The sequence below is a fragment of the Botryllus schlosseri genome, chromosome 16, assembly GCF_051294905.1.
Source record: "Botryllus schlosseri isolate E-star chromosome 16, Bs_hap1, whole genome shotgun sequence".
NCBI classification, from domain to species: domain Eukaryota; kingdom Metazoa; phylum Chordata; class Ascidiacea; order Stolidobranchia; family Styelidae; genus Botryllus; species Botryllus schlosseri.
In genome coordinates, this window is record NC_137251.1 from 15,480,921 (window position 1) to 15,498,229 (window position 17,309).

The 17,309-nt window shown below is 39.1% G+C and overlaps 1 protein-coding gene across 1 annotated transcript; it reads right to left on the reverse strand.

The window, feature by feature from the left end:
• Nucleotides 1–1,073: 1,073 nt before the first annotated feature.
• On the reverse strand, nucleotides 1,074–16,518 carry LOC145458518 (uncharacterized). Its single transcript, XM_080336909.1, has 17 exons — nucleotides 16,060–16,518; nucleotides 14,785–14,986; nucleotides 13,931–14,029; nucleotides 13,804–13,877; nucleotides 12,028–12,178; nucleotides 10,973–11,136; nucleotides 9,969–10,053; nucleotides 9,393–9,464; nucleotides 8,442–8,529; nucleotides 8,292–8,360; nucleotides 7,265–7,533; nucleotides 5,969–6,103; nucleotides 4,954–5,106; nucleotides 4,252–4,356; nucleotides 3,167–3,346; nucleotides 2,605–2,790; nucleotides 1,074–1,464 (listed from the first exon to the last, which is right to left on the reverse strand). The coding sequence occupies exons 1-17, from the start codon at nucleotides 16,299–16,301 to the stop codon at nucleotides 1,171–1,173; spliced, it is 2,568 nt and encodes an 855-aa protein (XP_080193035.1). The 5' UTR covers nucleotides 16,302–16,518; the 3' UTR covers nucleotides 1,074–1,170.
• Nucleotides 16,519–17,309: the final 791 nt, after the last annotated feature.

Sequence of the window (17,309 nt, forward strand, 5' to 3'; positions counted from 1 at the left end):
CCAGAATATTTTCGGCCGACACTTGTCAGAAGCGAAAAGATTTCAACAGAACTTTGTGTATCAACACTCAACAGTCGTATCAAAACTTTTTGATGCAATACCTTGAGCTTTAAGTCATCTGTCAACCCAATTATTTGAATTTGGCCAGTGGCGTTATATTTAGTGATGCGACTGTTGATTTACAAATTTCTTTTGCGATCTCTGCTCCGTAATGTTCTACGAGTGATCAAGTATTAATTTTTGTATGTCAATGACGCAATCCAGTACGAGTTCACACCTACACCTGACAAAAGTGATTATTGCTTCTGAAGTAAACGACATCCACACAACAAGAACTGCACAATAACTATAACGGCAAAAGGAAATCTTGACTGATACAATTTCTTGCTGTAAATGCTATCTTTTTTAAATCAAGAGTTTTCTACTTCCATAACTTTGCTGGTACGTTTTGGAATTGAGTCAAACTTGTTATTCATCAATTTTTCAGACAACCCAACAATTTAATGGGGTAGCTGGTAAAATGTGTAAACAAATTTTTTCGTAATATATAGAAAATTTTCCACTCGCTTTTTGGTCACTCTAACAATTTTATCAACTAGCTATTCAAATCTGAAACAAGTTATTTTTGAACAACACTAATGCACATGCAGGGTTGTCACAAGTCAATCTCACTTTTTTTTTGGTTTTGACTCGAGACATTTTCAACTCACCACTGGGTCAAGTCTGATTCCAAGTCAGGTTGCAAATGGTCAAGTCATTGTGTTTAGTTTCCAGCACGAGCCCTGTTCAAACCACATTTTTTTCAACTGTGATTGGGTGAGGTAATATAGTCGTTTTCCACAGATTTATCAGTTTCTGGCCCTATTTTATAAATATTGAAATACTAATAATATGGTAACTTACTATTCTTCGAAGTTACAATGAAATGCCTGTCTTGGCCGTCGGACTCAGTACAAGTCGAGTCAATACAAAAATTGGCTTGAGTCACCAAAAAGTTATGACTCGAGTCGAGTCATTACAACACTGCCCAAATGCTCGTGTCTCAAATGGTTCTTCGCAATTCGAAACAGGAGTGATGTCACAAAAAATTTATTGGTACGGAATCTTATCACAGTCGGTCATGACAGCTTGGAAGTGCAGTGGAATATAAAAATGAGATGAATAACACATCTAAGTTGATAACGTTAGTGTCGGCGCTTGCCTCGTGGTAGTAACACTGTTCGATTGTATGGCTTGCGCTACTGGTGGTAACTCTACCACTGGCGTTGTCTTTGGGCGTGGAAATGAGTAAGTCCGGGTCTGGTCGTGCCTGGGGGTTACGTTTGGGACTCCTCCTTTTCGGGGTGTCGGGGGAAACATTACGTCTCCCAGCATGGATGATGACGCGTGTAAGCCGTCTGATACCAAGCTGGCCCGGGACAGTCCTTCGAGGTGGTCGGCTGTGGCGGGTGGTTCGTGCAGGGCCTGTTGAAAAAAGAGTGGGTTAAATCTCGGGAACTGTTGAAACGTATGGACTATTTATAGCGGTGGTCAAAGTAGTGTGTTGCTACTAGACTTGGACAACTAGATAATTGTAGCTGTCTAACTAGAACGAAATAACGGTAATTTGGTTTGTGAAATGGTTTGTATGCTATGCTCAAGTTTAACTCTAATTCCTGGTTGTCCTGAAAATGCTACAGGGAGACGTACTTTGTAACAGACTAATTCTGACATTTGTTGGGTGTCGGGTCGGGTGATGGATCTTTGACAGTAGTTTCTCTGCAACGGTTTACTCTGTCTGTAAGTTGCGGTGGTCAGATTCTGCCAGTTCGCACCAATTTCATAGAATCGTTTCAAGAAATTTTATGAGATCAGTGAACCTATTAGCATTACCGGTTGCTGTAAATTCTGGTTACCATGATCTGTCCTCCAAGGACGTCTAAAATGCCCTCCTTTACTGCTCTTTGACAGCTGGGCTAATGGAGGGTCAACTAAAAAACGCCATAAATGTAATGCGGACGTTTGAGCGGGTCATTTGGGAGTAGGACTGAAAAAATGACCAATTTTTTAGTCAACACAAGAAGATATGCAGTAAAAATTTTAAAATCAACTGATTTCACTTCAGGTAATCTAACTATTATGATTCATAAATTGTCCTCAATTCCCGATTCCAAAATATGGTAACCCTACTGTCAATGTCCTTTTGCAACAGAACCGGCTAAAATATGATTTTTCTGACAGAACCGGCTGACAAATATTTATATTCCACCACTGGATACAAGGTATATTTTGATAGACGGTAAGCCTTGACCTTACGTCATAACAAACTGGTCAATATTTTCAGTGGAAGCAGTTGAATTGAACACATGCTCTGTGGTTGTGCTGTTGGTTATTAGTTGCTAAAATGTATTGAATAGAATGAATGGATTTAAGTTTTAATTTGAATATGTTTGTTCCCCTCCCAACTTTACAGAAAGAAACTAATCTGAAGCACTTGCTGAAATGTGAATACATTCTTTGAATCGACAATAATGACTAGTGGAATATTCGGTCAGTTAAAATCCTAGTATCGTAGCATAAATTTGTAACCAGATAAGAGAAAACGGAATGCATCATTATTCTCACTTTCATAGCTGCCTTTCTTGCTTTTATAGCAGCGACGCGCTGTTTCGTTTGCAGCACCCTGTCGTTGGCCTCTTGCAAAGCCCGCGTGCCCAATTCCGCCTTTTCCTGTCCTCCGGCCAATTGCAGCATCAGCTGTTTGTGCTCCATGTACCGGCGTACCAGGTCTGCTTGCTCCGTCAGTTGTTGCTGTGGAATGGAACGTCAGTCATCAAAGTGACAATATAGTGAATTTGTTCAACTATCAACTTTTTAGATTATACAGGAACTCCTGCTGACAGGAAATAGATTGTTGTATAGCGATTTAAAACTGCACAATGAGACAAATAGTAAACTAGTATCATTTACAACGTTACCAGTTCACCGTAAATCTAATTCTAATATAATTCAAAAAATGTTTCTTTGCTCTAATTCTAATCTAATTTACGGTTTTACCAAAAATGCTACAGAACTGTATAGTGCGAAACGAGCCAAGCATGCTGTACGGACATTAGCTGTGAATTTTCTAATTTTTCAGTTTCTAGCAGATCCGTAAGTTGAATAAACCAATATCCCGTACAAATACCTGGATGCCTTTCACCATTTCTTTCTTCTCCATCGTTAGCGCTTCGACGTTGGATTGTCGGTCGTGTCTTACCAGAGCGCTTGAGACCGAGTTTTGTTGGTTGTTGAAATCGGCGGCAAACATGATGTCTTTATGTCTTATCTGGTGATGCCGCAAGGCCTTTTCCTTTCTCTCTTGAGCCTGGAAACAAGCAGACAAGATCATGAATAATAAAGTTGACTTATTTCTTTGGATCGTCATCGATATCAATAAATAGATAGACTACCGGATGTTAACATGGAATGGGAACAACCGGTTTTGCAGCTTCGTTCCGCTTTGCTGAAGCTGGTCTCTGAATTACTTCACGGCAGCTGACTGTTGGATTTCTGACAACCCAAAAGCTATTGTCCAGAGCGCAGAATTTACTGAATCTGGTCTTGATCGAAAGCTAGCCTCACTGTTTCCGAAAATTTGAATGAAAATATGGTCAGGGCTCCGGAAGATGGCCAACAATCACCCTCAACATCTGAAATCTGCATTGTTCAGAACAATTGAATGACCGCAAAACAATGACCAATTGCGGATCTCGATTGTCTCGCAATGCCGCTATTTCAGACTCGGAGGGCGAATTTCAGGGTGTTTCCAGTAGCTGATCATATTTTCGGAATCAGTGCGACAGTAGCTTTCGATCAAGTCCAAATTCAGTTAATTTTGCGCTCTGGACGATAGCTTTTGGATTGTCAGAAATCTTACAGTCGCTGCCGCAAGCCAATCCAGTCGCCATTCCCCGCTTACAATCGATAGATAGACACTTCATTATTGAAAGGTATATGATATCGCTCTAGTCGTTTGTATATATTCTTAAGCCGTGATAAATTTCACTGAGATGTAGTGAAAGTGGTTAGCATTTCTTCAAAACTTTAGAGCACTTATTTTAAGAGTTTTACAGTTATGTATGGACATTGGACATGTAATGAACTAGAAAGGCTGTATCTGGACACCAGTGATGACTGTATGCTAATAAATATATCAATATTCCAAGTGTACCAGTCGGAGATCATCAGTATCTGTGTTAGCATATTTCTAACAGATATTAATATCCTCACATATTCGATGTACGCCGCTCGCGAAACTTCCTGCTGCTGCATGGCGCGCGTCACTCTGATCCGATCCTCTTGTCTCTTATTCAGCGCCATCATGCGTCTCTCTTCCTGAAAACGTTCTCAGCGTAACACATGACGGTGCTAACAAAACTTTATCAGGCTACGGCATTGAGCACTGGGTAAATATGGTCAAAGCATTGGTACTAGGTAGAAATAACACCATAGATTTTCACTGATGTAGTAATTTCCAATAAATGCCAAAATTCCTTGAATTGAAAAATGGAAAATCCGCAAATTACTCAGTTAAGTAGATTTAGTCGAAGTCCTGCATAATTTCAGCAGTTGATCGGAACCTTATACTTTCAAAAGCGCAAGATGTATATTGGCGACTAACACAAGATGATCAATGACTACAAATAAGTGCAATCTTCGATTTTATATTTAGTGAACGTGATACGGGAGCTATTTCAAATGATTCCTGACTTCCTGTGACAAATCTACTCATGAAAGTAATGCAAGCTTGTGACCAAACTACTTTCCACTATTGAAAATCCAAAGCGTGGAAGTACGGTAGTATAAAAACATTTACGAAATAGTGACAGTAGCCAAAACCTACTTTAGTACTGAGTAGAAGTAGAAGTACTTGGTTACTGACCAACTCGAGACGGGGTAGCTAAAATACTGGGGTTGAGGCAAGTCACAAACCTTGAAAGCATTGACGATGTGCCTGGTTTGAAGTTTCTCCTGCTGTATCTTCAGGACGCGGTCCATCTTATTAGCGAGCTGGTCAGTCCTGTCGCGGTCTTTGTAGGCTTTCGAAACCGCGATCAAGGTCGCGAGGCTGACTTGGTCTTTAAACTTGAATAAAATTGATGAAATTAATATATATAAATATTAAAAAAATGAAATAGATGAATAAAAAATAGTGTATTGAATAATTGAAGAGAAGAATTTTTGAAGGTACATGACTTCAACATACAATTGCATAATATATTCATATTGATATAAACTCGAATATCTTCAACTCATCAGCCCAGATTTTGCCACAGAAAGAGTTAGATTACATTGAGCTTAAGATAGGGGATACAGGGGATACCAATACGCGGCCTGAGAAACTTTTGTGCGGCCCGCGTCAAAATCTTGGATTTTTAAGTATTTGGCAATATTTAAGTGGCACATATCCTTTTCTATGTTTGAATACTTAAAATTCACCCGAAAATTGCTCAAAAACCTGAAACTACTCATCAAACTTCCGTATCACATCACTTTCAAACACTACAATGTGGTGGAACATCTGTTACTAGGTCACATTGCCTATTCATGATGATAAAACATGACCCGTAGAAGGTATTGCTTCTATTGAACACCCCTAATATTGATGCTGCAGCCCACTGCGCAACTCAATAACTAGGACATTAGCTCGCGAGCACTTTCGAGTTTGAGACCCCTAGCCTAAGACATCTGTTTGCCTTGTTTCTTTTTTATGCCAGTGACATCATATTTGGTGATATGACTGTTGTGTTGATATACGATGCTCTTTCTGAATCTCTACTAGTTGCTGACGAGTGACAGCCGAAAATATTCGCGTATATTTCAATATGAATATATTATTCAAAGTTAAATTAGATAATGAATAATAAAAACTAGAAATGCTACAAACTGCTACCATATTTAAACGATTCCTGTAAGAAAGGATGACAATGCACTTCTGAGTCCTTACCTTGGGCTCTGGTTTGTGTCGAGTCACTATTGGTTTGGGCAATTTGTCCCGCTGATCGTGCCAAATCTCCTCTGTCTCGCGTACGTCCCTCCCCGATTCTCGCACCATCATCGTATAATCTTGGGTTGGGTCCAACTGAAGTTCAGATCATGTTATATACACAGGGCGTCTAGGGAGTCAAGTGTAAGCAGAGATTTCCAAATGAGATTAAAAGTTAAGTATTGTAGACAGGTGGTCAAAGTACACAAATAGAAATAAATTTCCAAGTTTTCAAGATCAAATTTTATTAAAAAAATTGAAAACTTGGTAGAAGTGAAAGTAGTCCAAACATGCCCTATTGAGTAAGCAAGACTGATGACACTACAAACCAGCGTAAATTTCGAAAATATATTCAGTTAACGTGATGGAGGGACTATTTAGTCCCTGGTTATGGTTATATCCCCAAATTATTTTTACTGAGCAAAACATGACTGCCAAAAAAAATTTGAAGTAGAAGCGTAATTAGTAGGGCAAGTTTTTGCAACTTTTACAGCTTCTGAGTGCTTCCTAAGTACTCAAAATTTGTGGAGTACGATGTTTTAAGCTGTTTGAGGGAATTTTACAATGCAACTTTTTCTTATTTTTCATGCTACTTTTTACTGCAACTTTTATCAAGTATTGTACAAAATGTGAAGGATCGATTTAAAAAAACATGCTTTAAAACTATTTCTAGTATAGCTCTCTTTGATTTGATTAACAAACAAGGAGCTATTTGATCGATTAGCCGCATCTCAATGTTATCTATGACGCAAGGGCGTGCAAGCTAGAAATTCAAAAACCCCTAGTTGTAGGCTACTTTTTACGATTCAATTCATTATTAGCAATTTCACCATTTCAACACACCACAAGACTTCAATACAATAAAAAGATAGGAAGGTTTCGAAATGACTTGGAGTGGTCTTTGAAATCAAACACCCACCTGGCCAAGGCGGTGTAAAGAGGAGGCATGCACACTGAATGAAAAGTAAAAGACAATGATATAGAAGGAAGGTAACAAAAGAAGTTGGCATGTGTCGGAAGACGAGATCGATAGGTCAGTTTTGTACAGCACTTGCTAAAATTGTGATTTACGCTAAACTCTTGATTACAACACGATGCAGGAATATACTTTCCAAATATCTCTATTCAATGAACAAACGTTCAACCTGTTGCGTTTTGGAATTGAGATATAATTCGTAATATATTTGGAGGATCAGCAGGAAACTTGACACAGACAAACGTTTGTTAAAAGAGATAAACTACTGGGGCACTTCTTACCTCCATGATTGGCGGCCTTTCCCCACCCAAGTTAAACTGCCGATTGTGAACTCTCCATGAATGCTGCGGCTGCTCGCCATTGACCCACAATTCATCGATGCTGTGGCCGAATTCCATGCTGGGCGATGGCCCAAGAAACGGTGATTTTTGAGGGCTCGGCGGTTGCACCAGGCTGCTCTTGGGCCCGAGCATTTGCTGCACCGTCTGAGGCTCTCGTCGCTTCGTTTTGGGTGGTTCTTGACGTTTTCTCCTCAGCGGCGTCGCGATGTCTGCAAAATTGGAAGGGAAATATGTTATTCTGTAACTAGAATCTGCAAGGTTTAAGACAACAAGAGGCGTGTGTTAGTGGGATATTTGACAGCGTTGATACAATTTCTCGATGGACCAGAGGTGGTCAGTACTTCTACTCTTTCATAGCACTCGAGAATGTTTGCGTACTTGCACTACTTGCTCCAAAGATTATTTGATAAATTGTCACCTCCGATAGAATGCTACAACCTAGAGCTGTGGTTCTCAACCTTTTTTTAGACACGCCCCCCTTTATGATAGTGAAAAATTTCGCTCCCGCCTTATCGTCATATTACAAAATCCAACTGGGATGCTAGCAACCCCAACAGATTGTTTGATGGCATGGAAGGTTATGACTGTTCAAGAGAGAATTCAAAAATATGGAGAAACACGCGTGAATTGGAGGTAAATCGCACAAAGCGCGAAAATTTTTTTCAGTTGACCGCTTCTTCGCGCCCCCCCATTCAGATGCTTTCACGCCCCCAGGTTGAGAACCACTGACCTAGAGCTATACTAATTTTAAAAATTGATTGCTTGAGTCCTTTTCCGATCCTTCTTTTTCTACTTCTGTAGTTATGACATTTCTTCAAAATTGTTACTTCTACTTGCGATTTAGCAGATATTTATGGTGTTGCTTCAGCTTTTACGCAGAATACTGGATATTTGACAGTGATGTAATCACCCAAATACGCTTTTTACCTTCAAATAAACTAGGACTGTTAGGAATTAATATACAAACCTTTCAACTCTGGCCTTCGCTCTGCTCTGGTTACTTGAACGATATCAGAAAAATCGGGAGATGGTTGCACTAAATACAGATAAAACATTAGCAGCTTGGAGACAGCGAGTTTGCAATGTGATTTTGTGAATCACAAACGAATGGACTCACACAGCTTTTTTAACGCCACTTTTTCCAATTTTGCCAAGTTGATATGGAGGGATGTAGGCAGAGATAGTTCTGTTCGATCGACGGCTGTCTATAAAAATAGAACGTCACTGTGCAATTGAAACTACATCAGTTCAGTTGTTTATTATTAAAATTTCATCATTTCATAACACCACAAGACTGCGATACAATGAAAAGATAGGAAGGTGTCGAAACGACTTGGAGTACTCTTTGAGATCAGACGCCCACCCAGGTGATGTAAAGAGGAGGCATGCACATTGAATGAAAAGTAAAAGAAGTTTATATAAAAGGACAAGCGACAAAATGAGGTGGCATGTGACGGTAGGCGAGATTGATATATCAGGTCGTGGTCCATTTAACTACAGGGCTGACTAGTATTTACAAACAAAGATACCGAAACACAGGGTGTTGTGTATTGACTCGACACCTTCTATTTCACTTGTTCAAGTCTGGTATATCGGGAGCGATAATTGAAAAAATAGACCCATAAAATGTCTTTTATCCCTTTGAATAAACATGTTTAGAGTGAGAAGATGTGTATATTATGAATCCGAGGCCTTTGATATCAGCCAAGAGTTTCACAAAAGTGAGTTGAACCTGTCTTGATCTCAATAATAAACAGTGAGCCAACAATGGCCAACGATACCTACTTTGTATAAATCTTTTTTGAGTAGAGGAGGTCAAATAGATAAAAGGCATCATTTGACTCGAGTCATTGCGCGGGTCATTTTCCATATTTAAAAATATGCGCTACGATACGACCAATCGAAGTTTACAGACTTCCCCAGTGGGAAATAGTATCAAAACTATAGTTCTCGTTGACAAATTAACTCTTATAGTGGAGGAGTATGATTTCAGTATTCACTAGTATTAATACTCGATTCAGGTTGAAATACCCGAACCACTGTACCCTAGTCTAACTCCAGACTGTACCTCTTGTCTTGGCAATGATTCTGCTCTTCCTTGCTGCTCTGCGTTTGGTGTCTTAGATCCAGGCCGGCGATTCTGAAAAACAAGTAAGCGTGCTGTCAACAATTTATATCATATTCGATATGTCAGCTATACTAAAATTTCAAAGCAACACAAATAACACAGAGTTGGACAATTAGAAATTAGACTAGAATTAGAATTATAGCAACGCAGTTTTTTCCAAAGTTGAGTAGACTTAAATTATAGCTACACAGTTTTTTCCAAATTAGAACTAGAAATACTGAATCCGCACAAACTTGGAAATTGCATCAAGTTCAGTTTGTATCAAAACAGATTTAATTCTCCTAAGCAAGAGAATGGCAAATGTCTGGACGGAAAGCTAGGCTCGTTTCGCGCCATAAAGTATCATTTTCAGGAAAACCAGAAATTTGAAGTAGAATTAAAGCATAGAAACATTTCACAAATTAGATTACCAGAATTTCGCTCCAATTAGTCCAATTAGATAACTAGAATTACCTAATTGCACAAGTCTGACAACACGTTAGAGTTCGCTCTTGGTGATTTACGATTTAGTCTTACCTCCATATAAGTGTCGAAATCGATGTCATAACCTTCGCCGGGTGTCGGATGTCCGCTCGGGGCAGATTGTTTTCGCAATTTGCGTCTGCAAGTTTACGATAACGGTTACCGCCTTAAAATAGACTCCGAAATTCATTTTGTGCCCGTTAATTATTTCGACCACTTTGCTCGCCAGGTCATGGTGGCAGAGCAAAGATTTTTGTTCAAAAGTGAATCCATCTGATCTAGTAAGGTTCGAACACCCGATACTAGCAACTAAAACTGGACGTAGCCTACCATTAAGAATTCCATTCGGACGTATCAGGGTTTTAATGACTTGAGTAGCAATTTTTAGTTGACTCCACTAAACACGAGTCATTTTCTTAAAAACAGAAAATGACTCGACTTGAGTCCCCTTGTGTATTGAATCAACTTGTACTCATATCACTATTCATAATCCATATGACTTGACTCAAGTCTCATGTAACAGGACCGATACTTGAAAAATAGGCCCAGGGAGAGTCTTTTATCAGCTTGAATAAACATGGTAAGATTGGGAATTAGGAATATATTATGAATGAGAGGCGTTTGATATCACCCAAAAGTTTCAAAAACGCGTGTTGAACCCGAATTGAACTCAATTTGAATAGCGAGCACCATGACTTGAACCCGAGTCTCAACAGCATGACTCGTACTCGAACCTTTGCTCCCTAACTTGGACTGAACTAGGTGATGAGTCGAAAATGACTTGACTCGAGTCAAAACTATAAAAGTAAGATTGACTTGTGACTCAGAGCCTTGTGACTTGGTTACAACCCTGGGTCATATCCACGATCGTAAGTTGGTTTAATCCTATTACCTGTATGAATTTGACATGCTATTCGTGATCAAATGTTACAGCTTCTACATTGCAACTAAAACCAGGCACCGATACATGTTATGTAGTATGTACATTTTATTTGTGTTTATCGGAGGCTTGAAACATATCTATTATTTGCAAATAATGAAATTAAGGAGATGCTCACATAACGTCCTTGTACTTTATGCCCCTGCGTTTCCGTACCATATGACCTCGAACCCAACGCTGTATCACCGTGACGGGCGATGTGTGGGCGAGTACCCGGTTGATGGTCTCTAGTATGTCCTTGACGATCCGCAGCTCCAGGGCAACTGTGCGGTCTTTGTGTGGCTACCATGGAAAATGCGATTTTGGTAAATCAACCTTCAAGTTCCATCATTGTTATTATGCGTTTGTTGCCACTATGAGTTCTTCCATAAATGGCAATTATAGTTTCGATACTATTTTCCACCTTGAAAGGGTGTTTGATTGGTCGGATCACAGCCTACAAAATGACATGTTCATGAAGTAGTAATCACCCCAAAGCATTGTCACAAAGCGCAATGAAATAGGTATACGGTAGAGATGTACAGGATCAGGAATTTGGATTCTAACCGGACAGGAATCCGACAAGTTTTTCTCAAACAGGATCGAATCCAGATTCACATTTTTGGCCCACACCCGGATCAGGACAGGACTTTGTTCGATGACTTCGATATTCTGTATGAACTTTTGACTCAGCAGGCTTCAGCATTGCACCACTATTTCGAAAACTGTCTAATAGCAAACTTCAATGCATTGTCGAGGTATTATTAGTAAATGTGGTGGGGGGGGGGGGGGAGGGAATAGATGCTAAACCTTGAGCGGGATATTTTAGGATTTTAACATTTGAGACGGAAACAGGATCTGGATTCCATTTTTCCAAACCGGATTGGATGCGGATTCCGAAAAACCATGATCTCTAGTGTACGGTAGTCTAAAAAATACCAAGCAGACATTAATGTGATGCATTGTATTCTTTGTGGTAGAATAATCGGTGCATATTTGATCTTTCCATATCACTCACACTAAATATGTGATACTCAAATACTGGAGTCTAAGATTAATACTCGATTCAGAATCGTTTCGCTCAGGTACTCGATTTTGCCCAGCCCTATTAGTGAGTCAGCATTGCAGGCCTAATGTGGATGACATAAATCACAAGTAGCAGCCCAAATCGAATGAAATTGTCCGGTAACTCACCACATTTTCCCTTGGACACAAGTCAATCGCCAGGGACGGATGGCGCGCTTGGAATCTGCCTGTGAATCGAGCGTCCTCGATGATTTCCTCGTCCGAAATCACGTGGTGGTCGAGCGCTTTCAGCGTCCAGATACTGTTCACCGTGTGATGCCTTCGTCAAAATATTGAGTGTAAGCAAAAAACGAACACCGTGTGCAGTAGGGTTGTTCAAAAATAACTTTTTTTTTCAAATTTTACTGGCTGATTCACAAGATTGTTAGATTGCATACAAAAAAATGCTGCACATCAAATTAGGCTTCCAATCTGTAGAAGCATAACTATTGTACCCAGTGAGCTTTCAATAAAACTTCCCATATCTCCTATCCATTTTCAACACAACTACTGATGGTATCTATATTAAAATAAAAAAGACCATTCCCATTGACAGGAAATCGCGCTCAACCGAGTTGAATAAATCTGCCCGGAAATTATTTCACTTTTTATTGTTTTTTTGTTGTTGTTGTTGGGCTCTAGATAGCGTATAGGCATAATTCCACAATGCATCTCATACCCCCTGATTTGGTGCTTTGTTCCCACAAAGGGTGGACGGACCCCGGGTTAAGAACCCATGTATTAAAGCATAAAATTTTGAATTTATTGAACAAAAAATTTCAAATTGTACTGGCTACCGCATGAAATTGTTATGTTGTCTAAAATAATGATGCATGGCGAATTTGGTTCAGTTCCAACGTGCATAAGCAAAGTTATAGCAGTAGATAATTTTTCATTTGAAAACCACACTTGTGGTGATTACTTAAGAGACTTGCAGCTGATTAGAGTGGATTCTGTTCATTCCTCAGTTGCTCATGTGCGACTTGTGCGTGCATGGAAGTGCATGTCTTATTTCCTTGTAAGTGATTTTAGTCGAATTTTAGTTAATAAAACCCTAGAAAGCGTTAGAGCACATTTGGCTCTGCGTTATTTGAAAGTTCACCACAATAGTATTAGTATATCATTATTTTATCAACTAGCCAGTAAAATTTAAAAAAGTTAATTTTGAACAACCCTAGTGTTGGAGTCATATGTGTCACACTAAATTTGACGAATGGTACCGTAAAGAATTCCACACCGTATGTGATATACCTATACAGGACACACTAGAACACAGGTAGGCTTTGGCCTTGGAGTCGACTTTCATCAAAATACACCGGCCAAGGCTGTGTCAACAAAAGGAGAATGTGTACCATCTAAAAATAGTACATTGAATGCTCGCGTACTCGAAATTTCACGCTGGTGAGGTCATATTTTGTGATACGATTGTTGATATACAATGTTCTTTCCAATTCTCTAATAGTAGTTCACGATTGCCCCTGACGAGTGTCAGCCGAAAATATTCGGGTTCATTTCAATATGAATATCTAATTCTACTTTACCTCCAAGAAGTTGTTCAAAAGAGTTATGCATCTAAAACACCTGATATTCGAATGGTTGCTGTGAATCATGCATTATGAAGAATTCGTTTCTCTTATATATCAGTATAAAGGCACACAAAACTCCAACCAATATTAAGAATTCCCTCAGTGTCCATATTATTGATTCAATCGAATATACACAACCAGTAATGACGGCTTCCAACTTCCAATATCAAAACTTTCCACAATGTCGATATTATTGATGACTTCCGATATTAATAATTAGCAATCGCATACAGTACTTTTCATTTATATTGATTAAAGACCATGCTCTCTCGGGGAATAATAACTTCTTAGTCTTGAGCAATGCCCGCATTTTAATCACCTGTAGTTCTGCTTCAACGAGACTGGTGTATCGTACATTGTCAATACCATCAGGTTTGGACATGCTGACAATGCCTGAAAATAGCAGAGTTAACACTGGCATATTACTTTTGATATTGTGATCTTACTTGCACAGCATCCAAATTTCCAATGCCATTGTCGTGGAGGTTTAAGATTTGGAGTTGCTCGAACTGACCCCAAAATGACTCGTCAGGAAGCCTTATGATCTAGAAGCAAATTTAGATTGTAAGAAAACCGTATAACTGTACACATATATTTGAACATCATCTTGGATCAACTTTTCAATTACACTCAGGCACTCAACCAGATAAGCACTTTTGTATTCGTATGTAATATGTCCATATTTAATCGTACCGATTATTGTTTTTCAATGCTGCTGCCAGCAAAATCTACTCGTTTTTGTAAGTTACCAATTTAATTGCTTATTACAAAGGTTTTAAACCAACATATCGCACATCCAATTTGGAAATAATTATTATCAATAATCACTACCAATGCATTGAAATATTTTCCACTTAATCACAAACATAACACTCAACTACAAAACAATCCAGATTATTGGTTTACCGTCCGGAGATATCAATGGAATCTCCTAGAAAATATTCATGTGAAAAGTTTGCACGTTCTATATTCAGCATTGAACTTCACTCCAGACTTTACTAACCGACGCTATGTTCAGGTTGTGGCAGTTAACAATACTGCGAGATTATAACGTAATTGGAGGTACTACAGCAACTAATTTGGAACAAAAAGGTAATAGAGGAATCAACAAGTGGACAACATATCTTTAGGTATTTCAAATTTATCATTGATGTGATCCGCTTTGCTAATGTCAAGCCGCCAATGACGGAGGAGGAAACACCATTAACCATGTAGTTAGTGGTATGCGTACCACAGTGAGAACCACTGTGATCAACCGACGCGTCAAACATCTGACTGCATGAAATGACACAAGACTCACTTGATTACTGTGCAGATCAAGTCGCACCAATTCCGGACAGTTGGCAAGAGCGTTGAAGCGAGTCAGGTAGTTGTTACTCAGGATGCAAACTCTAAGATGCCGGCACGACTGAATGTAACCCAGCGTGCGGATGTGCATGTGAGACAGGTGCAGGTAGTCGATCTCCTTCAGCGACCTCTTCTCTACATCGGCAGTGCTGCATCTAATCCAGAGAGCGTTTTTTATTGCATTGTCAACTCAAACAATAACAACAAACAAATTGATTACCGGTATGTAACAAATAGCAAAAAAATAACGATAACACATAGGCGTACACAATATCAGTGTAACGGTACAGTCCAGTGTCAGCGATCTGATTCTTAAGATATTCATGTCAAGCCAGAACCCAGGACATAATAACCAAACATATAATTTCAATCAGTGGTTCCAAAAGGGGAAATAATAACAACTGGGTCGATTGTGGGGGTTCAGTTAATTATATTGAAAAAAAAAGCGACTCAATGCATGACTCATTCTGACACGGAGGGGGGGGGAGGTGAAAAGGAACCACTGCTCTAAATAGTAATTATGGTATGACGCAACCTAGCCCACTATTTCAAGAATGTAACAGGCAGGGTTGTAATGACTGGACTCGAGATTTTTGGGTGTCTTGACTTGACTCGAGTCATTTTCTGTATTTCTGTATTTGTTTTGAGTCAATTTGTGTATAGACTCGGAATTTTACTCAGGTCATTGCGCATGACTCGGACGACCAGTACAGCTGCATTTCATTGTAACATCCAAGAATAAGTTACCACGTAATTAGTATTTCATCTATCATATAATGGTACTTGAAAAATAGAGTGAGAAATCGTTAAGAGTAAAAAAAATTCATTCAATATCCCCCAAGTAGAATTGTTATGAGTGGGTTAAACCTTGAACTCAAAACTGAGTAGTGAACACAATGACTTGAACTCGGAATCGACCCTCTGCACGTGCACCCTGACTTGGTTATAAATTGAAAATGACTCGACTCAAAACTAAAAAAGAAGGATTGACTTGTGACTGGGAACCTTATACTTTGGTTACAACCCTGGTAATCGAAACTGTAGACTTACATCGAAATCCATTTAATGTCAAGTAATTTGGGTGCAATAGTACTGCATGTGACAGATTTTCAATATTTTATTAGGTCGTCACTTATCATCATTTAAATGCAGTCAGCCAATCACAATGCATTCATAGGCTTTTACTACATTGTCAACGTTCTATATCTAGGGAATAATATCGAAATACCTATCAAGAAGAAAAGCTCTTGATGGAGAAATGAGATATCCGCCTTCAGCAGCTTGTCTTAAGGCGGGATCATCATGCATGTCATCAAACGAGGTTTGCGACTTCTCGTGTTTGTCCCTTCGCGATTTTGACTTGAGTTTGGATAAACTTGGATTGGATGCTTCACGTGTTGGAAAGGCGCTGGTCTGAACTGATGCTGATATTATGTCTGTCGTCATATTATGTGCTTCTCGTGATGCCATCGTCCAACATTACGCTACTGTATCACGAAATCCACAAATATCTCCGATGCATCGGCTCAGGAAATCGTATATCCAGAAACACAGTGATGTTGTAGTCTATGACAGTATGATGTAAATACTCGCCATCAACCTGACAATATGCTATAATGATATGAAAGACTCATATTCAATGAGGATATCAAAATACCAACGCGACGCGATAATCAAATACAGTAATCACATTACATTGGAGAAGAATTAGCAATATTTGTATGACCCCTGACCTAAGTACGCTACGTTGCCATGACGACGGACACGCAATATTAACTTCACAAATTCATGCCGGATATTTATCCATCTCTAGTTCATGTTCACTAATTTCGGCTACAAAATAAAATAAAAACAAACTACACAAAACTTTTGCTCTAATTACGTTGTCTCATAAAGAATGATCCTTTGTAAAGCAGGGAGGTTTCAGTATAGCGTGTAAGCTAGAGGGCTGTTCAAAAATAACTTTTTTTCCCGGATTCCAGCCATTCACTGATTAAATTGTCAGTTTACCATAAAAAACGCTGCAAACCAAATTTGGTTCGATTCTAACAAGTATAGGACTCCGCAGATCCAATTAAAATCTTTAATTTATTATGGAAAATTGGAAAAAAAAATTCCAAATTTTTCTGCCAACCCCATGAAGTTGTTGAGCTGTCTTCAAAGGCGTTGCAAAACAAATTTGAGTCAATTCCGACCAGTAGAAGCGGAGTTATGTGAGTTTCTCGATGATAATCCTCGGATTATCCGTGATCGGTGGATAATCCGCGATTTATCAACGAAAAACTCACATAACTCCGCTTCTACTGGTCGGAATTGACTCAAATTTGTTTTGCAACGTCTTTGGGGACAGCTCAACAATTTCATGTGACAGAAAAATTTGGAAATTTTTTTTTTAATTTTCCATAATAAATTAAAAAGTTTAATTGGATCTGCGGAGTCCTATACTTGTTAGTAGGGCTGGGCAAAATCGAGTACCTG

What these genes read in the sequence shown, in the direction of transcription:
- LOC145458518 (XM_080336909.1), bottom strand. Translation starts at nt 16,301, where the DNA reads ATGGCATCACGAGAAGCACATAATATGACGACAGACATAATATCAGCA. An exon ending in TGTGTCCAAGGGAAAATGTG is followed by an intron (nt 11,137 to 12,027) that starts GTGAGTTACCGG and finishes TTTCCATGGTAG; the next exon opens with CCACACAAAGACCGCACAGT. An exon ending in ACATCGTCAATGCTTTCAAG is followed by an intron (nt 4,357 to 4,953) that starts GTTTGTGACTTG and finishes GAACGTTTTCAG; the next exon opens with GAAGAGAGACGCATGATGGC.